This window comes from Eschrichtius robustus, chromosome 16 (genome assembly GCF_028021215.1).
Source record: "Eschrichtius robustus isolate mEscRob2 chromosome 16, mEscRob2.pri, whole genome shotgun sequence".
In the NCBI taxonomy this organism is placed as follows: Eukaryota; Metazoa; Chordata; class Mammalia; order Artiodactyla; family Eschrichtiidae; genus Eschrichtius; species Eschrichtius robustus.
Genome location: NC_090839.1, coordinates 21,507,523 through 21,526,949, shown reverse-complemented (window position 1 = coordinate 21,526,949; position 19,427 = coordinate 21,507,523). Strand labels below are relative to the sequence as shown.

At 40.4% G+C, this 19,427-nt stretch overlaps 1 protein-coding gene and 1 pseudogene across 4 annotated transcripts in view; both read left to right on the top strand.

Moving 5' to 3' along the window:
* The window catches only part of RALGAPB (Ral GTPase activating protein non-catalytic subunit beta), a 105,908-nt gene that overhangs the window by 68,420 nt on the left and 18,061 nt on the right, over positions 1-19,427 (top strand). For all 4 annotated transcript variants that reach the window (XM_068565358.1, XM_068565359.1, XM_068565360.1 and 1 more), the window contains 6 exons: positions 2,282-2,464; positions 3,726-3,877; positions 9,445-9,632; positions 11,962-12,068; positions 13,626-13,778; positions 15,937-16,146. In XM_068565358.1, coding sequence (XP_068421459.1) covers positions 2,282-2,464; positions 3,726-3,877; positions 9,445-9,632; positions 11,962-12,068; positions 13,626-13,778; positions 15,937-16,146 — 993 coding nt within the window. The remainder of the gene's footprint in view (positions 1-2,281; positions 2,465-3,725; positions 3,878-9,444; positions 9,633-11,961; positions 12,069-13,625; positions 13,779-15,936; positions 16,147-19,427) is intronic.
* On the top strand, positions 85-1,356 carry LOC137749719 (small ribosomal subunit protein uS3 pseudogene; annotated as a pseudogene).

Genomic DNA, 19,427 nt, shown 5'->3' with positions numbered 1-19,427 from the left:
CCACAGAGGAACAAACTATTAAATTGGACTTTATTAAAATTAAAAACTACCATTCTTCAAAAAATACTGTTAAGAGAATGAGATGACAAGTCACAGATTGGGAGAAAATCTTTACAGAGTATGTATGTGGTGAGGGACCTGTATCCAGATCATATAAAGAATTCTCAAAACTCAGTAATAGCCTTTCGTTTTGGTGTGTGCAGTAGTAATATGGTGGTGAAAATTTCCAAGAACAGGACGTTTGTTGTTGATGGCTTTTTTAGAATTAAACTGAATGAGTTCCTCACTCAGAGGCTGGCTGAAGATGACTGCTCTGGAATTGAGGTCTGAATTATACCAACCAGGACAGAAATCATTGCCTTGGCCTTCAGGAGCAGAACGTTCTTGGTGAGAAGAATCCAGGAATTGACTGATGTAGTTCAGAAGAAGTGTGGATTCCCTGAGGGCTATGTAGAGCTTTGTGCTGAAGAGGTGGCCACACGAGGTCTGTGTGCCATTGCCCAGACAGAATCTCTGCATTACAAACTGCTAGGAGGGCTTGCTCTGCAGAGAGCCTGCTGTGGGGTGCTGCAGTTCATCATGGAGAGGGGGGCCAAGGGCTATAGGGTCATGGATGTCAGGGAAACTCCAAGGACAGAGGGCTGAATCCATGAAGTTTCTGGATGGTGTGATGATCCACAGTGGGGACCCCGTTAACTACTATTTTGATACCCCTGTGTGTCAGTGTTGTGCTGGGCATCAGAGTGAAGATCATCTTGTCCTGGGATCCAAGTGGTAAGACTGGCCCTAAGAAGCCCCTTTCTGACCACATGAACATTGTGGACTCTAAGGGTGAGATATTATCCACCATTTCCATCTGGGGACAGAAGGATAGGACGCCAGAGCTACCTGCCATGCTCGAGCCAGTCCCCACTGCATAACATGGTCTTCTTGGCACCTGGATCTGGAGTCTGGATGTTGCTTTGTAAGGACCTTTAATACAATCTCTTAAAAAGACAGTATCACAATGACAGCAAAAGCCCTCAATAATACAACAAAGAACCCAATTTTAAAATGGGCAAAAGATTGGACAAATACTTCTCCAAAGAAGATATACTGATGGCAAATAAGCACATGAAAAGATGCTCATTATCATTACTTACTAGGGAAATGTAATTAAAATCACAGTGAGATACCACTCCATACCTTTTAGGATGGTTAAAATTTAAAAGACTGACCATACCAAATGTTTGGTGTTGATACAGAAGAATTGGAGCTCTCATATACTGTTGAAGGGAATGTTAAATGGTGCAGCCATTTTAGAAAACAGCTTGGCAGGTCCTTAGAAAAATAAACATGCATCTATCATATGATTCAATCAGTCCACTCCTAGAAAATAAAAGAGCATGTACATGTACAAAGACTCGTACATGAATGTTTATAGCAGCTTTATTTGTAATATTCAGAAGCTGGAAACAATCCAAATGCAACAGGTGACTGTATAAATTAATTGTGGTATAATACATATAATGGAATACTACGCAGCAATAAAAAGGAATGAACAACTGATACACACAAAAATGTGGATGAATGTCAAAATAATTGTGCTGAGTGAAAGAAGCCAGACTCTCTCCCCGACCCCCGCCAAATAGTGCAGTACTCTGTGATTTTATTTATATAGAACTCTAGAAAATGCAAGTTAACCTATAGTGACAGCAAATCAGCAGTAACCTAGGGAGGGGGCAGAAAGGAGTGAGAGGAAGGATCACAAAGGTGCATGAGATTTTGAGGGGTGATGAATATATCCACCGTCTTGATTGTTGTGATAGTTCACAGGTGCATACTTAGGCTAAAATTTATCAAATTTTACACTTTAAATATGTGTAGTTTACTATATGTTAATTATACCTCTGGGCAGCTGCACAGAACTTTGTAGCCCATAGAGCATTACTGTGGGGTTGGGTTAAGGGGCTTAAAAAATGTACACATGTGCCATTGCCAGCTATTCTTGTGATTTGTGGCAGTGATGAGTAGCTGCACCCCAGGAGTTTAGGTTTTAGAGCATGAAAAAGTATGCTAAAGTGAAATACTGTTTTAGGGTTTGAAAAATGCCCTCTATTTTTATAGAGTAGTATATGATAATACATCTGAAATGTTATGTTCTTCTATATAAATAATACTTTAAAAAGCAAGGCTTCCTGTGGTGTGTCATAGTCTCAGAAAGGCTGGGCCTCAGTATTGAGGCTTTGACATTGGTACAGTGGTTCCTGGCTAACTGTGTTCACCGTACGAATACGCTCAGGTGAAGGTGATGGTTGACTCAGGTGACCGGAAGCGAGCCATCAGTTCCGTGTGCAGCTACATTGTGTACCAGTGTAGTCGGCCAGCTCCTCTTCACTCCCGGGATCTTCACTCCATGATAGTGGCAGCTTTTCAGTGTCTCTGTGTCTGGCTGACAGAGCACCCTGATATGCTTGATGAAAAGGTTAGTCTACTAGATCTTAAACCAGTAAATAGAAACAAAAATGTATGTTGGGAAAATGTCTTTTGAAAGAGAATATCTAAATGTAAATACAACATTGCATACTTTAAACTGAATATACTTTTTATATTTCAGGAGAACACTTGTCCTAGTGAGCATAATTCAAAAACTGTCATCGTACTTATATAGTTGACCCTTGAACAATATGAGGTTGAACTGTGTGGGTCCACTTATATGCAAATTTTTAAAAATAGTAAATACTACACTATTACATGATTCCTGATTGGTTGAACCCGTGAATGTGGAACTGTGGATAAGGAGGAACCGCATATATGGATGGCTGACTATACATGTGGATTTTCGACTGAACTGAGGGTCAACACCTCTAACCCCCATGTTGTTCAAGGGTCAGCTGTATTTGGTTGCAAATTAACCCATAGAGAAGTTCTTTTCAAAGACGGGGCTTTGAATAATTTATCTGTGAACTGTCAAGAGATGGCCAGTAGGTACTTTGGTCACCTGTCATCAAACCAAGAAGGGCAGTTGATAGCCAGGCTGCAAACCTAGAGCACTGCTTGTTCATAAAGGTTGCTTGTATCTAAAAATTTCATTTCACACACGTGTCTTTCTTTTCAAGTAGACACAGATATCTAGGCTGCTTTCTCTACCATTGTTCCATGTAATACTTTTCTTATGGGAAGGCAGACAGTTATAAAGAATTCACAGTGTAAATAAAAGAAGAGATACCAGGTTTATTGGAAAATTATAGAGAGCTTTATATAGTTTTTAAAAAGTAATACTGTTGATTAATTCTTAGTCATTTTCATGATGACTTGTAAAGTTATCATACCAGAAATTGCTTTAAAATGTCACTAACCTATGAGCTTCCCTTTGGATAATGTAACATGTTTTACACCATCTAGGTTTAACTGAATTACTGTTACATCTCTTTCACTCGGCCTTTCACGATTTACAGTCCATGGTAATTTTACAAGAATTGTGACTCATAAAATTGAATTGAATTTATCATTACTTATTATCTAAATCTCTTAACACTCAAATTTAGTGTTTTAAAGAGAAATTGGGGGGGGGGGGACAAGTTTATTTTAATAAATTATTATGCAGTTAATATATACCTATTCAAGAAAATGAGAAATTAGAGTTCCACCACCAAAACACACCCATATTGACAATTTCATGTATTTCCTTGTCGTCTCATAAGATAGGTGTATTACAAAAGCTAATCTGCTTTTCCTTTTTCTAGGACTGTCTTAAGGAAGTGCTGGAGATTGTGGAACTGGGTATTTCAGGAAGCAAGTCCAAGAACAGTGAGCAAGAGGTCAAGTACAAAGGAGATAAGGAGCCAAACCCTGCATCTATGAGGGTAAAGGATGCTGCTGAAGCCACCCTAACATGGTATGAAAGTGACTGCACAGGGATTGTGCCTAAGAGTTAGATGGGATTAGATGTGATCCTATGTTGTTTCATCTCCTCCCCAGTTGTTCAGCATTAAGTGACACAACCCCGTTTAGGATACTTTTTCTCCAGAAATAAAATGGAAAAGAAAATGTCTTGTTTTTTGGACCAAAGGAAACCAGGAACTTGGGGCTGAGAGTTTGGGTCCTTGTTCTTCTATACTGGTTGTCAGTTAATTCAAGTCATATCATTTTAGAGCTGGAAAGGATCTTGGAGAGCCTTACCCACCCCCTCACTTTGATGGCTGAGTCCAGAGACAGGGTATGTCCGTGGTCACACCATTAGGTCTCCTCCTTGCCAGCTCAGTGGTTTGTATTCTCTGCTATACCATTTATATTACATGTTATAGGTTCATTCAGCAAGATTTATAAACTTCCTCTTATGAACTGGTAATAGGATTGTAAAGATAAATCAGATTCAGTTATCACCCTCAAAGAGCTTCTTGTCCAGTAGGGAAGATAAGATGTGAACACAAATATCTATAATGCTAGTTAGATTAAATGCTCCAAGAGAAGAGGTACAAATGAAATGCCGGGGTGTTGGAAGGAGGAAATGAATACTTCCAGATTCGGGGAAATCAAAATAAGATTCCTAAGGAAAATGACATTGACCTGACTCTTAGAGAATGGATGAAGTTTGAGCTGTAAGTCAGGTTGCAGGGTGGTTAGGCAGCAAGAGAAGACTCCTGTGTCGAGCAGTTTGGTAGTGAAGGGACAGAGACAGGTTGGTATCTTGAAAAAGTATTAGAGAATTGAAAGAGTGTGTTTGGCCAGTTAGTGAGCAGAGTAGAAAGAGGGAAGAAAGGCAGTTTATCAACTGAAAGGACGAGGTAGGTGGAGAAGATTAGGTGGAATTGGTACAGATGGAAAGATGAGGCTTATGAGAGGGTAAATGTGGATGAGACCCCAGAACAACATAAAAACAGGAAGGAGGAATGTCAAGTCAGTCTGGGTTGGCTCATCTTGGTCTTCTTGGTAAAGTGGTAGGTAAGACAGCTTGTAGATTTGTATGTAAATCAGCCCTTACCAAGATCCCAGAATCTTTTCTGAGTTCTGTGACCCATTGAAAGCTTCACAGTAAAGTGTGCACAATAAAGTTGGGTTTATTTCAGTTCCTCACGGGCTTAGGTCATTCAGTAAAGTTTTAGAAGCGCACTTGCTTTAGTTCAGTCCTGCTCACTATGCTAATGATGGGCTTTCATTGACTTTGTGGAGGTTTGGCTAATAACTAGAAAATTAGAAAAATGCGATTGAGTACTAGAAATAATAAAATTCCGGAGAGAAGACCATGTGTGGGCTGGGGCGGACTTAAAAGCATTATTAAAAAACTAAGACTTGATGTGTGTACCTTGAAGAGTAAGGAATATGGAGAAAGGGGGAAGGACATTTCTCACTGGGACTCTGCATTATATAAAAGTCAGTTTGCTCCATCCTAGGCTGGATGGGACATTCCATTGAGAATATGATTGGCAGTGAGGATTGGATATGAGCTCGGAATAAGTAGAGAGTCCTGGGATGCTTCCAGGACTAGCCAGTAGTTAATCCAGGTGGCTCATCTGTCTTATCTCTGCTGGCAGCTCTACAAAAGGCATCTTCAGTTTTAAGTCTTGAAGAGGGCCCTGAAGAGTCATCATGAAACATATCCAAATCACGTTTTCTCTGTTCCCTCACAATTACAGCTTTATGTCAGTATCATTGCTGTTTTCCAGTTATGCAAACACAAAACTTTGACGCATTTTCTCATTTATCTCTGCTTTATCTATTATTCCCCATATGAAGCCAGTGACTGAGTCCAGTAGACTTTACTTTTGAAAGTATTTCCTCCATTTGCTCTGACCTCAGATAGCATTCCCAGTCCAGGCCCTTATCACTTCTTGCCTGATTTCCCTGTTTTCAGTCTCTCACACTTTTCATTTTGCATTCTGTTGCTGAACTCATCATCTTAGGTACTGTGCTTATTCTGCTGCTTGAGTGATTGAAAACTGAATAGATTGCTGTTTACTGCCATATGGTGTGAAATTTTTGGTCTCGTTTTCAAGGCCCTCCTTGAGTCCCCCACTCAAACTGTCTGATCTTTCCCAGCACATCCCTTCTGCTACAGCTGGCAGGCCACTTGTGGCCGTGAAGTGCACATGTTCATACCTGTCTGTATACTTCCCCTGGGTTTCAGGACTTCCCTCTTCTCCTCTTGGCCACATCCTCCATTGTTCGGTGCTCACATCATATCCACTACTTCCATGGACCTTCTTTGGTCATTCTGCTTCTTTTCCACACCTCTGTGCTCAATTAGTCTGACCTTACCACACTGCATGAATTCTACAGTGTCATGATCACACCTGGTTATATTTGATAACATGCTAGTGTTACCTCCCCAACCTGGGTAAAGGCCACATTTCCCTCTTCACACCCCTCACAGTGCTGAGCACACAGGAGATAGTTACGGAATGCAGATCAGCTGGTTGGTGTTTTTCCCCTTGTTGTATAATATACATTAGGACGCTTGGAAGACATTTCAGCGGCCCCTCTGCTTAGTCACCTTTAAGACTTATTTAGCAAGTTATTTAGCCTCTAATTTTGGGATACTTTAACCCCCAAGTTTGCCCATTTCATTTTAATTGTTAAAACCTTGAAGTTTACACTGAGCTGAAATCTCTCCCGCTTTAACTTCTACCCATTGGTTCTGATTCAGACTTTTAATAATGAAACCCTTTTTTCCGAGGAGTGGTGATATCCGAAGACAATGCTCATGTTCTTTCTGATTCGTTTCTGCCAGTACCTTCAACTGTTTCTCATATGACAGGGATTTAGAGTGCCTTTATCATCCTCATCTTTTTCCTTTCAATGGCGCAGGTTTGGCTGTGTACCTCTTTAAAGGTCAGTGACCTTTAAATTGTAGAATATTATATTTTCATTAAAGTGTACTTAGAGACTGCATTGGGTTTTTGAGAACCTGGTGGTTTGTACTAAGTCAACTAAAATCTAAGAGGCTTTTTTTAACGCATTTACCTTTTGTCTTTCTCATCCTATACTTATTTTTTGGGGGGGTATTTGGATGTAATATGTAATGTACAGAGTTTTACATTTAAACTTGAAATTTCTTTATGTAAGACTTACCTCATTATTATTAATCTTTTAAGATTCTTTTGGATCCCAGCTCTTACTCTGATATATTAACTCTGCAGCTCAACTTTTGGTCAACTGCAGATTTATTTTATTTATTTATTATTTTAAAATTTATTTATTTATTTCTTATTTATTTTTGGCTGTGTTCGGTCTTTGTTGCTGTGTGCGGGCTTTCTTTTAGTTGCAGCGAGCGGGGGCTACTCTTCGTTGTGGTGCGCAGGCTTCTCATTGCGGTGGCTTCTCTTGTTGCAGAGCACAGGCTCTAGGCGAGCGGGCTCAGTAGTTGTGGCTCGTGGGCTCTAGAGCACAGGCTCAGTAGTTGTGGCGCACGGGCTTAGTTGCTCTGCGGCATGTAGGATCTTCCTGGACCAGGGCTCGAACCCATGTCCCCTGCATTGGTAGGCGGATTCTTAGCCACTGTGCCACCAGGGAAGTCCCCAACTGCAGATTTAATGAGCCTGCCCTGTGTGTCCTAATCATAGATACTGAGAAAAATATTGAACAGGGACTTCCCTGGTGGTCCAGTGGTTAAGACTCCGCTTCCATTGCAGGGGGCACAGGTTCTATCCCTGGTCGGTCGGGGAAGATCCTGCGTGCCACACGGCGTGGCCAAAAAAATAAATAAATGGTTAGTTCTTTAAAATATAAATATATATATATATATATATATATTGAACAGAGAAAGACTCACAAAGCACATGATAAGAGGTTTCCCTTCAGGTTCACAGAGGTTTTTAAATCTTGTCTATAAGTTTATAACGATACACTGCCAAATACTTGCATGTCTTGATTTCAGAGATATTTCTCTGCCTTTCCAGTCTAGTAATCATCAAGAAGAGAAAACGTGGTTAGGCTGGTGTGACCTGTACCCTTGCCAGCAACCTATTTGATAATGTCTTAGAATCTTGCATGGAACATAAGCTCACATGGTCCATATGCTTTGTGACAACCATCTCTGTCCCATATTAGAAAACCCATATTTTCCCATTACTCGTCTCTTGGTTTTCCATAAATCCTTAGGTCTGAACTCATCATGAAATTCTCCTGGTCCTTGAAATTCTTAGATAGTCCTCCTCCTAGGAGGAGAGAAAATGGAAGGAAAGTATCTGTTGAGCAGTGTTGCCTTCTATTATCAGAGAGATTTGGGTTTCAAGCATTAGAATGAAAGAGAAAGGGAGAGGATTGCAATGGTGTTGGGGAATACTAATTTTCAAATGAGTTACATATGAAGGATCAGGTGATATTAGGACCACAAGATAAAATCTTTAAGTTTTCTTAACAAGGTTCTTTCTGTGTTTCAGTTTCTTAATTATAAAATGGTAATAATAATGATACCTATCTCATAGGGTTGTTATGATAACTAAATAAAATGTGTAAAGTACTTAGACCCAGTGCCTGGCACATGGTAAGTGGTATATGTAAGTTATTACTATTATGCATTGAAGGTATGCAGAAATCTCTGTGGATATAAACATGTCAGAATGGTAAGACTTGATCAGTTGAATTCCAGTTTATAAAGCATTTTTTCTTATATATTCTCATTTAATCATTACAGTGGTTCTGTGTGATGTAACTACTAGTGCATCAAGTTCCTTATCTGTAAAATGATGTTATCTGTTCATGGCCACACAGTGAGAAGGCAGTAGGCCCTGGTTTCTGGTCTCTTGATGATCACTTATCTCTTCTGAGCCTGGGTTTCCCCGTCTGAAAAATTGAGGGGGCTTGGCTGATCTTTGGATCCTTTTCTAGGTCTAGAATGCTTTAGCATTATCCTGAAACCTGGAGCACACACATTTTTTAAAATATATCTCTAGGAGCTTCATGATTTGGAAGTATGATTAGTCAGGTTCCCTGGGTAGCAGACTTCGAGAGAGAGAAATTTGCTTGCAGGAAGTTTATAGGAAAGTGCCCTCAGGATCAACCCTTATGAGGGAATGAAGGAAGTAGGACTGAGCAGAGGGAAGACATAAACTGTGATGCATTTGCAACAAAGAGCTCTGGAGCTGGCCTGGCCCTTCAGGATTCTCTCATGTTGGGGCCGGGGGGCTGGGACTTTATACCCCTGCATTAACAGTTCATTGGACGAGAACTGTCCCAGGAGGAAGCTGTGATCTTGAGTGAAGTGGTTCTCATTGGCCTCTCCAGGACTCAGCTGAAAGCGATGGCCGCCATCTCCCTGCATCTGGGGGACAGGGTCTTTCAGTCTTGGAGAGGGAAATCTGGACAGTACACCACAGCATCCGCCACAGGGAGTAATCTGACTCTCAAAGAGGAAACGTGGCTGTGGTCCAATAAATCCAAAAGAACAGAAGGACAGATTGATGCATGAGGTGAACTTAAGATTTCCCTTTGGGGATTAACTGTTATCTTTTGCATTCTCCGTAGTATTATGCAGTTGCTTGGCGCATTTCCTTCACCCAGTGGTCCTGCCTCTCCTTGTAGTCTGGTGAATGAGACCACTTTGATTAAATACTCCAGACTGCCAACCATAAACAAGCATAGTTTCCGGTACTTTGTCTTGGATAACAGTGTCATCCTGGCAATGCTGGAGCAACCTCTTGGAAATGAACAGAGTAAGTTTCAGCACTTTGGGCTTTTTCCACTGCTAAATCAACATGTTCATCAGTATTAGCAAGCTGTTTCCAGGATCGGGGAAGGAAAGACTGCAAATTCTAAGTAATTTTGCATTTGTCAGAAAGCCTTCTAGCTGATGAGATAATAGCAACTAAAAAATAGAGGGTCAGAAAATACAATATACATATTAAATAGAATCTTTTAGAGGCTCTTTATATCTATTAGAAAAGAGCTCCATAATTTTATAAAAAGTTTACTTTGGTGGGATATTTCTGTTGTTTACTGTGTATAAAAATCATTAGTACTCTTCCGTCCTTCTTGAACTTTGGACCCTGCCCCTCTCCTTTCCCGCCCTTCACTCCACATTGTTCTTTTTCAGTTATTGGTGCCACCCAAACAGGCTGGAAATTGGAGGAGTCATCTTTGCCTGCTCCTTCCTGTTACTCCCTTATGTAGTTGGTTTCCAAGTTTCTACCCCCCTGGTGACTTTGCAATCTTCTTTTCTCTGCATTCCTCCCAGTACAGCCAAATGCAGGACTTTATTATTTCTTACCTGGATTATTGCAGTTGCTTCCTACCTGATCTGATTCTTCCTCCTTCCAGTTCCAAAATTTGTTACCGTTACCTCCATCCTACTTGCTGCCACCATTGCATTCATCCTCAAATGCAGATCTGACCATGCCAGTGCCCTCCTGAAAATTCTTCAGTGATTTTCCATTGACAAAACATGTGCTGTTTTCTTCCCCTCTTTCCCCCAATTATAAACCATCTCAAGGTGTGTGATTACCACTGCAACGCAGACTACTCAAAGTACATTTTTTTCTGATGGTAATTGGAATCAGCCAGTATGTAAAGGAAGCATGTTCTTAGAGAGACCCTTATTGCTGGGAAGGTAAAGGAAAGTGAAGGTTACAGAATCGTTGGGCATACAGGGAATCACCTAGCGTGCAATTCCCTCATTTACAGGTTAAGAAACGGGGGCTCAGAGAGGATATGTGACTTGTCCAGGGTTACTTGAGAAGTGTATGGTATGACCAGGACTAGAGTCCAAATTTTCTGAACCTCATACTGTCTCTTTGTTATTGTTGCCCCACAGTGATAGGATTTCCTCAGTGATTAAACACTTACCTTCTTACTTTTGCAAATGTGAAAAGGATCTTAGAGTCCCATGCAAATTCTGTTGAGTATATATAGGTAGGATCTCATAAATCCATAAAATGAAATGAGACGTTTCCCAGTAGTTCAGGGACAAGTGAATACCATCACAGGTTTCCTTCCTCTTGTGGTAAGATACAGTGACTTTAATATGAAGTGGCTGGAGGCTTTAATCGTTGCCCAACTCCAGAAGCACTGGTCCCAAGTCTTTCCTTCCTAAGGCACCTCATCCTTCTCTACCTCAGACCTGGGTGTTGCTTGACTTTCTTCCCTGGTTTGTGCCAATTATTCATGATTCCTCCAGTTTCCCACTCCCAAGCCACCTGCTAAAGAGTCTATAAAATCCCAGTATCCTCTCCAGGTTTCCTGGCCTGAGGGGTAAATGTCAACCCTTTTCCAGATTTTTTAGGTTTCTATTACTCTCATTCTAAGCAATTTCATTGCATTAGAAGTCTACCAAAAACATAAACAATTGGGATTTTATAGAAGTACAGGATATTTTAATGGTTCATTGTAATAGTTAATAACAGAAGTAAGAGAGAGAAGTTTGAACAAGTTTGACTCCTACACCAGAGACAAAAGAAGGGAATAGGAAGAAGGATCTGGGTACTCAGGAAGTCCATCCTGAGTTCTTTACCTCCCTTCTTCCTGCCCCTGAACTTGTGTTGGGATGAAACAGTGCCTGCCTGTGGTGGGCCGTGGTGCACAAAGGCATGGGTGAATGTAACATCAGCACCGCAGGCACCCAGCCTGTCTTCTGCACTTAGGTCATTCCCAACACTGAAAGTTAAGAGTATTTGCTAGGATAGTGTTACCCAAAAATGTGTATGTGTATTGCTGGAGGTATGTGAGATGATGTTGGTTGATATATCGGTGAACATTATTTTATGTATTTTTAAACATGTGTTTTAAAAATATATAATTAGCACACCAAAATTCATGGTTTTCCTTTTAAGGTAGAAATATATCATTTCCTTCAAAAATTTTAAGTTTAAATTTAAATAGTAATGACGGTACTTGAATATGGCAGAATCCACAGAGATGGTTCACAAAGGATATAAGTTAGGGAAGCACTGTGCTAGGGCTTTGATTATTAGAGGCTCTAAAATTGACAATAGATGTATTTTATATGTTGTCAGAAATAAAAACTTTTCCACCAACATTTTATTCTAGATGATTTTTTCCCCTCTGTCACTGTGCTGGTCCGGGGAATGTCTGGAAGACTTGCTTGGGCACAACAACTTTGCCTTTTACCCAGAGGAGCAAAAGCAAATCAGAAGGTATCCATCAGAAGTTACAGGGAAGTGACTAGGAGTGAGTGTGTGTGTGCACGTGTTTGTGTGTGTTGTGATTTAAAGGTTAAATAATATTACGACAAAAATCACAGATAAATATTTTTGATCCTAGCCAGATTCTCAGTCAGTGAGTTCACATCAGAATCATCTTAGCAGCCTAGAATTCCAGGTCCACTGAAATACTCTTTAAAGACGTCTTCAAGGCAGGTGTATTTTCAGAAAGCTTTCCGGGTGACCCTGACATCCACTTATGATTAAGAACTACTGTTCTGAACAGTGGCCCGAATTTTTTTCATGCAGTGTTTAATATAATAAAATTTAGGTACATGCCATTATGAAAAAAATTTTGCCAGAGCCTTGATGTCTCTGGCAACAGCTCTGTAATTTTTTAATGTGCTGTATAATTTAATGAAATCTTTCTTTGCTGTGGCACAGTTTGTTTTCTTTATAACAGTTGTAATTATGTGAATAAAATTTGCTCACGGGAGAAAGTTGGAAAATTCAAATAATAAAGAAGAAATTTTAAATCACCTGTACTCTTACTCTCCAGAAGTAGATAGCCACTGTTAATATTTTAGTGGATTTCCTTCCGATCTTTTTGTTCCTTTCTGTACATAACACTTAAATAGAATTTTAGTCATTTTTGTATACTGCTCTTTTCACTTATCACACTGTAAGCTTTTACTTATGTTACTAAAAATTCTTTAAAACATAACTTAATAAAATTTTAACCAGCATTTAAGAGAGACGCTCACAAAATTGGAGCAAATGCCTAAAACAATTGAACATTCCAGATATCTCTGTTAGATGAGATGTGTTTGCTGTGAGGAGCACACCCCTATTTGCTCCTGGTGGCGTCACGCCAATCACATTCTGTCAGCAGCACTATATAAGCCACTGAATGCCATTAAAGACTGAGGAAGAAGGAGATCAGGAAAGGCACTAAAACTGTTTGATAGTTTAATATGTGCCATATATTTTTTTGTTTAATCCTTATGACAGTCTTGTGGTGGATTATTTCCATTTCTCAGGTGTGAAAACGGAAGTCACAGCTAATATATATTAAAGCAGGGATTTGGCGCCATGAAGACCTAGATTCGGTGCCATATCTTTTCAGTTAAGCCATGCTGAGGTTCTAATTATTGAACTCACTGTCTAGAGATGCCCAGTGGATGTAAACTTGTACCTTATTATATGGAATGATTTGAGAGCCCTTAGGGAAGAAGGAAGTTTGAGCCTTAAGCTCTGAAATGGCTTACCTATTGGCTTACCACTGAATATGGAAGATTCAGGCCTGGTGCCGTGGAGGTCCGTAACCCATTTATCAGTCACAAAAATCTGTCATAAGTTGATGAACATTCTTATAAAAATAAAATAGAGTACATTGGTACCTTTACCATTAGCAGTAGTATTTGCAGATTCTTACTGAATTTCTGTGTTATGCAATCCTAGGGAAACGCAGGCATCTAAGAGACCAAGGAAATACATGTCATTTCAGATGGCACCCAAATGTAATAAACATAATGTTATTTGTTTTAACAGCTTTTTGTGCCTGAACCTCGTCCAGTTCCTAAAAATGATGTTGGATTTAAATATACTGTGAAACATCGACCATTTCCTGAAGAGGTGGACAAGATTCCTTTTGTGAAAGCAGATCTGAGCATTCCAGATTTGCATGAAATCGTCACTGAAGAAGTAAGATAAATTATTATCAGCTGTTGTTAAGAGAATGACTATTAACATTCTTCAACAACTTCTGTGGTCAAGACACTGCCTGTCTTTGGTATTCCTGGAGGTGATTCATAAGATGACCTGGGTATTTGTCATCCAGGAGGTTACCATGTAGTAAGACAAATATAGATTGTGGCTGATTGAAAGGAACTGGACATATCTTATAGAGGGGTGGCACTGGGCTGCCTGGGCTGGTCTGTGGTTTCAATAGTGTTCTGATATGATCAGACCCTAGTGGAGGATATTTGGAGAAGGGAGCCCAATTCAGAGACAGTTATGACAATCTAGGCAGGGGATGGGAAGGACTACCTCATTGATAGTGGAAGTTTAAATATATGGCATGTCTTGTAGAGGTGGATCCAGACAGTCTTGGATTGACGAGGGAAGGAAAAGAGCCGAAGAACTTTAGATTTCAGGCTTGAGTGACAAAGATAACAGTGCCATTTATAGAAATATAGACATTAGGAAGAGGACAGGTTTGGGAAAATGGGAAAAATTTATTTGGTTTTATATTAATTTAGAGACTTAACTAGATTAAGTAATTGGTCGCTTAGGTCAAGAGAGAAGAGTTTTAAGAAATGGAAGACAGGTATGTCAGGGCATGAGAGAATATAAGGGTAGGAATGGAGGCTGCCTGCAGTTTCAAATGCTAGAGAGATCAAGCAGAAGGAGCACTAAGAAGAGGCCCCTGGATTTTGTCATGAAATGTTGGTGACCTTTGAGAGCAAGTTCAAAGGAGTATTAAAGTGTAAGGGTCTGGGGAATGAATGGTTAAAGAGGAAAGAAAAGGCAGTGAATATAAACTACACTGTTACTGTTAGCAGTAAAGGGAAGGGTACAGAGTGAAGAATAGTGTGAGGAAATAGCCTTAGCTAAGGAAAGGCAGGGCTAGTTTTTCTTTTTCTTTTTCTTTTTTTTAATTCAAGAAGAATTAGAGGTGGAAGGAGCCAGTGGAAAAGGGTCTGCACCTGCTAACACTGTAAGGTGGGCTGGGAAAGTGATAAGTAACAGAGTAAAGCCCTGGAGGCAGTAGGGTCAAGAGTCTGTGATTGAGTCTAGAAAAGGGACACTTCTGGTCAGACAGGAGAGGAGAGGGTCAGTGAAGGTTCAGAGACATTTAGAGGTGGAAAGGAGGAAAATTGAAGCAGCTTATGTAAATTGTAATCTTAGTTCTTAGCAATGAAATAGGGGAACAAAGATGATTCTTAAAATTTCCAGGCAGCCCAGCTAGGTTTAAGTAGCATCATCTGTAGTGAAGTTACCTAATGCACTCTGCTGACTTTCTTCAAAAGTCCTTGGTATCCAGAGGCATAAGTAAAAAATTTGAATGGTGTGGAGATTGGCTGGGTGAATAAGGAAGAATAAGGAACAACATAGCCGTGTTATATGCTTAGAAGAGGGTATTAAATTTATGTCACATTTGGGGATTTAGTTTTGGTTGGGAGGTGGATGAAGCCAGAAGGATGCTAATGGCTTGGGGAAATATGGGGCGGGGTTGTTCGCCGCTCAGTGACAGTAAAGGGGGAGCAGGGGTATGGGTGAGCTGTAGGAAAGGAATTTCAGGATTGTAGCTCTTGAAAGTACAGCACATCTGAGGTGCAAAGCGTGTCATGGATGGCCAGAGTTGTGAAGGTTGAGGAGATTGTAGGAATATAAGCCAGGCTGTTCGCCACAGGGGATGGAATTTTAAATAGGATGGATCAGAAGGGAAGCAGAGATAACTCCAAGAGTATAGCAACTAATGCATATGGTTGTGGACTTCAAAACATGAGGGGATCACTGCAGGATGAAGATGGACAGGGATCTGGCAGAGAGCAGCAGCTCTGCCCCCTGTCTTGCCGCTGTGAAGGGAAGCAGAGACAGAGTGGTTTCAGTTACAGCGAAGAGATGAAGGAGCAGTTTTCGAGGCTGTAGGGACATGTTTTGGGTATTTGTTTTAACCTTGTAACATATTTGCTTGATTGCATGCTCTTGGTTGTACTGAATTGAAACTCAGTGTTGATCACGGAAAATTGTCTTCATTTATTTTGTTGCTTGTAGCTTTATTTTCATTTAAAACTTAAGATTAATTCTATTACTTTTATGATAATTCCAAAAAAATGAAATGTTCGGTTTATTTCAGTTAGAAGAGAGACATGAAAAATTAAGGAATGGCATGGCCCAGCAGATTGCTTATGAAATACACCTTGAACAACAAAGTGAGGAGGAATTGCAGAAGAGAAGTTTTCCTGATCCGATTACAGATTGTAAGCCCCCACCTCCTGCCCAGGAATTCCAAACAGCACGCCTTTTCCTTTCACACTTTGGATTTTTGTCCTTAGAAGCATTGAAGGTAATTTCTATAAACTTTTATGAGTAAATATATTCGTAAATTAACATTCAGCTGCTGATAGCTAAAACATTTTTATGAAGATAGAAGGAATTTTAAAAACCAAAAACTGTTTAAAACCTTACCCTTCATACCAGGAAATGAAATTCTGTGATGCTGTAGGTTATAATATGAGCTCCAAGACAGTTTTCCCATGAATGTATTTAGAGTTCTGTCTGAGGGGACTGCTTATAATATAATAATATATGCGCCTCTGAATTTTCCTGGGTAATGTAGGACTCATATCACACATATTAATGAAATCTATAGATAATTAGAAAAAAGAATGTTAAAACTCTTCCCCAGTAAACTTTATTACTGAAAGTATGGGCTACAATTTACTCTGCTCTTTTATGCCACTTTTAAAAAGGAGCAAGTATAAGCACTTCTTATGTTGTGCAGTTCCTGAGATCAGACTGTCTAGGTTTATGTCCTGGCATCACTACTTGCCAGCTATGTGATCTTGGGCAAGTTGCCCAACTTTTCTGAGTCTTAGTTCCTCATCTATAAAATAGGGGTGGGCTTCCCCGGTGGTGCAGTGGTTAAGAATCCTCCTGCCAATGCAGGGGACACGGGTTCGAGCCCTGGTCTGGAGGATCCCACATGCCACGGAGCAACTAAGCCCTTGCACCACAACTACTGAGCCTGCGTTCTAGAGCTCGTGCGCTGCAACTGCTGAGGCTGCGAGCCACAGCTACTGAAACCCGCGCACCTAGAGCCCGTGCTCTGCAACAAGAGAAGCCACTGCAATGAAAAGCCCGCGCACGGCAACAAAGAGTAGCCCTCGCTCGCCGCAACTAGAGAAAGCCCGTGCACAGCAACAAAGACCCAGTGCAGCCAAAAATAAATAAATAGATAAATAAAATAGGGGTGATAAGGGTATCCATCTCATTATCATCGTGTCAGGTGCTTCATGTAGTACGTAGTACAAAGTCAACCAGCCTGTAAGGTAAATAATGTCATTACTCTTAATTCCATTAAAACCATTTTACAAGGAAAGTAATGGTATCTCTATTTCACAGATGTGGAAACAGGGCCTCAGAAATGTGAAATGGCTTCCCTGAATGTGGATTTAGAGTTTGTACTAAGGCCTGTTTGTTTTGAAAAGCACAACTGAAGATTGCCAGGCAAGAAGTGGCTTATTGCATAAGTTGCCCCCTGCCCTTACTCTCCAGCAGCTACTTGGTTAAAGGCCATTTAACTTTTAAGGAAAGCAGAGGGGAACATTGCTGACTGAGTTTGGATTTCAGCATGTAGATGAAAAATATTTTATGTTGTAGAAAATTGAGTTAGTGGTGGAGAGTAAAAAGCAAAAAACTCTTAAAACACAGAAGAAAACAACAGAAAGAGGAAAATAATGAGAAATACAGCGGTAACTGTGGAAGGCCAGGAACAAAGATGCAATCTACAAATGATTAGTGGTATTCCTAGCGGAGAAAATTGAACAGAGTGGAAGCAGTAAATAAAAATATACTAGAAGAAAATACTACATTCTGTGGACTGAAGGGAGACAAGAAGAGCCTTAACAGCCCTGTCTCTGAGATTGCAGTTTTCCTTTCATGTTATCTATTCTGCTTGAAATTTTTAAGCTTTCAAGGAAATAATTCTCATGCTTTCTCACCTGGTTCAGAACATAGGAAAAAGGGACTTCCCTGGTGGTCCAGTGGTTAAGACTCCGCACTTCCAGTGCAGGGGGCCCAGGTTCGATCCCGGGAATTAGATCCCACATGCCGCAACTAAGAGCCTGCATGCTGCGATGAAGATCCCGCGTGCTGCAACTAAGACCCAGCACAGCCAAATAAATATTTTTAAAAAAAAGAGAGAGAACATAGGAAAAAGTCAGAAAGTAAACTGGTTTATTTTATGAATCTTAGCTTATCTCTAATAACTTAAACCGGACAGCACACACATATGAAAAAGCTATAAACCAGTCTTTACTTATGAATATATGTGCAAAAGTGTTAAGGAGAATGCTAGTAAAACTGAATTCAGCAGCGTGTTAAACAAATTAACTTCTACAACCAAGTAAGGTTTATCCTAGGAACTCAAGGAGAGTCAGTTATTGGTAAATATTAGTAAAGTTATTAAGAAAATAATTTGATCCTATTTTAGCAGATCAGTCAATAAAACAGTCAGTATTCAGTAGAATAATATTCAGTCTGATTTTTAAAAAATGAATAAACAAAAAAACAGAAACTTAGCCAGGGCCAGTAATGTAGTAATGTAGACCTCAGTAAATGGCAGCCTGTTTAGGAAACGAGATGGGGAATGAGGAAACTAGAACCACCCTTTGTTAAAAATCAGAGGTAAAGGATGTCTACCTTGGCCACTGTTTAACACTGAGAGTTTTTTAGTTAATGGAAAGTTATTTTTATTTTATTTTTAATTAAAAAAAAAAATTTTTTTTTTGGGTGTGTTGGGTCTTCATTGCTGCATGTGGGCTTTTTCTAGTTGTGGCGAGTGGGGGCTACTCTTCATTGAGGTGCGCGGGTTTCTCATTGCGGTGGCTTCTCTTGTTGCGGAGCACGGGCTCTAGGTGCGTGGGCTTCAGTTGTTGCAGCACGCGGGCTCAGTAGTTGTGGCATGCGGGCCCTAGAGCATGCAGGCTTCAGTAGTTGAGGCACGTAGGCTCAGTAGTTGCAGCGAGTGGGCTTAGTTGCTCCGTGGCATGTGGGGTCTTCCCGGACCAGGGATTGAACCCGTGTCCCCTGCATGTGCAGGCGAATTCTTTTTTTTTTTTTTTTTTTTTTTAATAACTGGAGAAGAAGTAACTCTTTTTAAAAAAATTATTTATTTATTTATTTATTTATTTATTTTATTTTTGGCTGTGTTGGGTCTTCGTTTCTGTGTGAGGGCTTTCTCTAGTTGCGGCAAGCGGGGGCCACTCTTCATCGTGGTGTGCAGGCCTCTCACTATCGCGGCCTCTCTTGTTGCAGAGCACAGGCTCCAGACGCGCAGGCTCAGTAGTTGTGGCTCATGAGCCCAGTTGCTCCGCGGCATGTGGGATCTTCCCAGACTAGGGCTCGAACCCGTGTCCCCTGCATTGGCAGGCAGATTCTCAACCACTGCGCCACCAGGGAAGCCCCAGGCGAATTCTTAACCACTGCACCACCAGGGAAGTCCCTATTTTAATTTTTAAATAATTATAGATTAACAGAAAAATTTTTTTAAAATGTGCAGGGAGGTTCGCCCAATGGGTAACATCTTACATAACTACAGTATAGTATCAAAACCAGGAAAGTCAG